This window comes from Myotis brandtii, unplaced genomic scaffold (assembly GCF_000412655.1).
Source record: "Myotis brandtii unplaced genomic scaffold, ASM41265v1 scaffold423, whole genome shotgun sequence".
Lineage (NCBI taxonomy): Eukaryota > Metazoa > Chordata > Mammalia > Chiroptera > Vespertilionidae > Myotis > Myotis brandtii.
This window is the reverse complement of record NW_005366214.1, coordinates 4,849,089-4,854,206: the sequence shown is the minus strand read 5'-3', so window position 1 is coordinate 4,854,206 and position 5,118 is coordinate 4,849,089. Positions and strand designations below refer to the sequence as shown.

General features: G+C 46.4%; 1 protein-coding gene across 1 annotated transcript in view; it reads left to right on the top strand.

The window, feature by feature from the left end:
• The first annotated feature begins 254 nt into the window (after nucleotides 1-254).
• DAAM1 (dishevelled associated activator of morphogenesis 1) overlaps nucleotides 255-5,118 on the top strand; it is a 159,198-nt gene continuing 154,334 nt past the window's right edge. Inside the window, exon 1 of the mRNA XM_014545958.1 lies at nucleotides 255-387. Coding sequence (XP_014401444.1) covers nucleotides 268-387 — 120 coding nt within the window. The 5' untranslated portion in view covers nucleotides 255-267. The remainder of the gene's footprint in view (nucleotides 388-5,118) is intronic.

Sequence of the window (5,118 nt, the reverse complement as noted above, 5' to 3'; positions counted from 1 at the left end):
CAGAGCCGCCTTTCCAGCATGCAGGGGCTGCTCAGGTAAGGGGGGACGTGCCGCCTCGCCCGCCGCATTCATTCATGAAGTGGCACTGCGCGGTGGCGGGGGGGTGGGCGCCCTTCTTCGGGTCGGGCGCTGGCTTCGCGGCGCACCCTCCGGCTGCCTCCCCCGAGCTCGCGGACCAGTAGGTAAATATTAAACCCGTCCTTCAGGTTGGGTCTGGGTGGGAACAGGACCTAGATAGCTCCCGGCTGCCAAGCTGGATTTGGGAAAATGGCTGCAAGCACGGCGCAAAGAGAGGCGAGCCCAGAGGAAGGCGCCCCAGAAGATGAGGGTCCCTCCCTCCTTTCTTTCAGAGGCGCTCGGATGCCTCGAGCGCCGGCGGGGTACCCGGTACAGCCTTCTTCCCGCAGTCACCGGGGGCTGGGATTCCGGGGGTCGTGGCCTGGGCTGCGGGCACTGCCGCTGTCGGGAGCTGCTGGCCGGGAGGGGAGGCTCCTAGAGGGAGAATCCTGAGGGGGAATCGGAGGTGGCGACAGGGAAGGAGGGACTCCGCGCGGAGCCCCCGCCACCCCGGGCACCTTCCCTTAGTGGAAGGGATGGGAGAACTGCAATCCAGGCAGAGTCGTGCGGAGCCCCGGGTGGGAGGTGGTAAAGCATTGGGGGGTGTCGCATAATCTAACGATAAGGCTCTCTGTCCGGGAGGAGGGCTCGATAACCGGCTTTTCCCACCTGGGGCCGAGAATTCTACGACTTGTGATCCACCTCCACGAAGAGCACCTGAACTGGGGTGAAGCGTCTGCCCGGAGCCCCGGGTGGGAGGTGGTAAAGCATTGGGGGGAGTCGCATAATCTAACGATAAGGCTCTGTCGGGGAGGAGGGCTTGGTAACGGCTTTTCCCACCTGGGACCGAGAATTCTGACTTGTGATCCGCTTGCCTTCTGATGGAAGACGTGCGCGCGGCCCGAGGACTCCGTACCGTCCCCTGGGTTTCCTTTGCGGTTCCCAGCACGCTTATTCTTTCGTTTGCCCACTCGCTGATCAAACCCTGCTAATGGCTCTGTTCTCAAGCTGCTCGCAGCCTGAGGTTGTGTGTTCTGGGCCCAGGAATAAGATGCCCACGTCCCACTTTCCCCAACCGTGCCCCTCTTTGCCCCCCATCACCCCCAGGTGACCATCCAAGAGCAAATGCCACCCGTGACCGTTGTGCTATCGCGAAGCTGGTAGTTTCTTGAGGCTCCAGAAGGACCTAGTGAATGGAAGCGGAGTTTGTCCGCAAGATGAATCCCGTTGCCATGGCGACTCCTGCCGTCGGAATCTTAACTGCTCGCACTGCTGTTTCAATTCGATGTGGCTCTGCGGGCAGCTGGGAGGGAGTGGCCAGTGAGTGTGGTCAAATGCTCGCCCTGGGCCCAGCTGCTCTCTGCTCTTCACCGGTTTCACAGCCCTGGGCTCGCTCCATTTTCGTGTAAAGAGCTTGGACACAGTTCTTAGCCACTTTTTCTCTCAGATTGCCCGTACCTCGTCCCTCCCCAGAAATAATTGTTTGGAGCCTTTTTCCTGAGGCAAATTCTGAAAATTGCAATTGAGAGATCTTTCCCCTTTCAGGCTAGCTACTTCTTTTTCCTAGTCCCGTGAATTACAGCGTTGGAGGGAGCTTTCCCAATGTGGGAGCTCTCTGGCCACCAGCAAAGGTCCTCAGTGTGGCCTAGGTGCCACTAACTGGGAAGTTTTTATGGACAAGTGTTAACTGAAATTGAATTCTGGAAGTCACTGCCATCCCTTGTGGTTCTGATAAAAGCTAAAAGCCTGCCTAGAGGATGCAGGCACTTGAGAGTGAGGCATGCTGGGCTGGGATCTAGGGAGCCTGCCCTGGGCCCTACCAGCTCTGTCATTACTGGCTACCCGCTCTGGGGTTAAACCCTTTACCTCTGGGGACCTCAGTCATGAGTGATGTGGAGAGAAGGTACAGCAGGTTTCTTAAAGTTGATTCTAGGCATAAAATCCTGTGACTCTAAGGACTTGGTCATTGTCTTTTATTTTTCTTAAAGAAAGATGGAGATGAATGTTTAAACCAAGCTTCTACCACTGTGGCATTTGGGTTAATATCTCGAAGCGTCACTTGGATGGCAAAATAACCTGGCTATACATGGCAAGTCTTCAAAGTGTGCAAGGCAGCTATGTTACTATTTATATTATTTTATTTATTTTTATTTTTTGTTAATTCTCACCCAAGGATATATTTTCCCATTGATATTTTTAGGGAGAGTGGAAGAGAGAGGGAAAGACAGAGAGAAACATTGATGTGACCAGGGCTCGGGTCAGGGAAGAGCCCGCAACCAAGGTTCGTGCCCTTGAGCAGAATCAAACCCTGGAATCTTTGGTCCACAGGCCAATGCTCTATCCACTGAGCCAAACCAGCTAGGGCACCATTTATATTATTTCTAATACTGTTACAGTATTTTGACTTCTTTTTGTTCTTTTATGTTCCAATTGTTTAGGTTTTGCCTTTTTTGAATGCAGTTATTTGCAACTTGATTTCATTAAGTGTAATTGATTACACAAATATTTTGTTTCCCTTCTGCTTTCATTTTATACCAAGGTGTATTCTCCCAGATATTGCTGTTAAGCAGAAGGGGGCGGGGGAGGAGGGAGTGTGTATCTGTGAGAGTTTATGCATGTGCATTTGTGTGCAGGTGAATGCGTGGGGATGCTATGTGCTGGGTGATTGACATTCATCAACTCATTTTAAGTAGGTAGATCCTTTCTCATGGGGAAATGGGATCAGATATCACTTACTCTTTATTTTTGCCCTAGATTATCATTGACTGAAACAAAAATTTCTTTTAATTATCTGTTTACTTTCTGCCTCTCTATAATTCTGACACCGATTCCAAGATATGGGTATTTTTCCTCACTCTTCTAAGGTCTTTGAGAGCAGGGTCTGTGTCTTGTCTATCCCTGTCCCTCCAGCATTTAAATCAGTGCTTGTCCATGTAGGTACTTAATAAATATTTGCAGAATCAATATTAAGTAGTTGAGCCATGATTAGAGATCCAATATCTGTATCCTTTCCACTGATAGTTCTGTCAGCAACTGTAATATTCCTCATAGCTTCCTGTCAAGCAGTTGCATCTTGGCATAAGTCGTAATTCCTGTGTAGCATGTGACTTGAAGTATAAAAGGCCTTTCATGTGTTTGAAATGTACATATTTTGCGACTATCTGCTTTTGGAATACATTCACCCACAGAGGTTTCCCTCCCTCCCACCCCCAATTCTTTTTTTTTAACATTGATTTTTAGAGAGAGAGAGGAACATTGATTTTGTTGTTCTACTTACTTATGCATTCATAGGTTGATTCTTGTATGGGGATTGATCCCGAAATCTTGGTGTATTGGGATGATGCTCTAACCAACTGAGCTACCTGGCCAGGGTTCCCTATAATTCTTAATACAATTCTTATTACCCCAGACCAGACATTTCTAGATTTCTCTCCATTGTATTATCCTTGGCCCAGATACTAGTAACTTTCCCAGGAGGTGTATGACAGGAGAACAGGGAGAGAGACCAAGACAAAGATAACTAGAGGCTTTTGCTAGGCCACCAATGGCTCCTGGGGCACCACTTGGGTACAAAAGCTAGACAATAGTGCTCTCATCTGGGATGGAGTTGTTCTATAAACAGGATCAGCTGGCTGACCTGATAGAGGAATAGGGTGGGAGCCATTTGTCCAATATTTGTAACATTCTGTTACCATCTGGTAAGTCAGGTTCTGTGGGTTTTCAGAAGTATAAATTAGTGAGGAGGTGTGATAGTGAAGAGGGTGTGGTGGGTCATGTCCTTGGGTGGTGCCTACAGGAGCTCAGTGAGTAGGTGCCAAGGAATTTGAATCCTGGCTTTCCTGCTTTGTGGACACGCTCTGGGTGTTAAGAATGTGTTGTGTTATATCTGTGTGTGGTTTTATTTGAGCTACTTTGTTTAAAAGGCTGCTTTTGTTGTTGGTAGTATAGTCGTCAGAACAAATAAAGTGTTTACCAACAAAATATACTTAAGATTGAGAGTGCTTCATTTTGTAAACATTTGGGGGATGGTATAAAGAGTGGCTTTGGCTTGAGAATCTTGAGTTCTGTGAAATCCCTTAAAAAGTTACAGCTATTGGATCAGGGGAAATAAGCTTTTCCAACAAAAAAGGTACCACTGAGAACCTTAGGTGCTTGGTTCAGGAAATAATCACAAGAGCTTGTAACTTCCGTGGGGCTCTCCTAGCTTCATATCATGCTCTGGGCATTTCTAAGTGTTAAAGTCTATCCCTTATATTGCAGGAAACAAAGCAGTTTTGTCATAGCTACCTTGTTTAATCTCTAGTGGGGCACCAGTCAAAACGAAAATTCTATTTTGTTTGTGAATTTTCTTTGAATAAGGAGTGTGGACTACTGTCAATTATTTAGACATTACAATTTCAAACTTGGTATTGAAGGAAAACTTCTAAATGAATATATATTTTAAACACTCATAGCATCAGTTCTTAATGGTTTTCCCAAGAACTCGATTTAGAGGGAACTGATAGCACAAGTAAATTTAAGAAATAGGTAAGGATGGCTTCAGAAAATGAATAGGATTATGGCTGGTGTTTTGCCATATATGACATAATATTAATAAAAGGAAAGACATGAGAAAAACTTCCTGAATAATCAGTGGAAAACTCGCAGGAAAGAACCCTGACACCCGAGGACCGAAAGTAGAGACCACATAGAGCCTGGATTATTGCATGTACCATTATTACACTTAAAATAGTTTTTCTTGAAATATTAATGTTTATTGCATGTAAAAAAAAAAAGAAATAGGTAAGGAGGGCAGTTTCTGTATGTTGGCAGGGCGGGGTGGGGTAGGCCGGGGTTGAGGATACTTCTTAATTAATTAATTCATTTGTTTGTTTGTTTAAATTTATTGAGGTGACACTGGTCAATGGGGTCGTATAGGTTTCAAGTGTACATTTCTATGATACATGATCTGCATATGGCATTGTGTACCCGAAGTCAAATCATCTTCCATCACAATATATTTGGCCTCCTTTACCCTTTTCTTGAAGTTACAGTCATTTAGCAAGTGTACTGTCTTTTGTT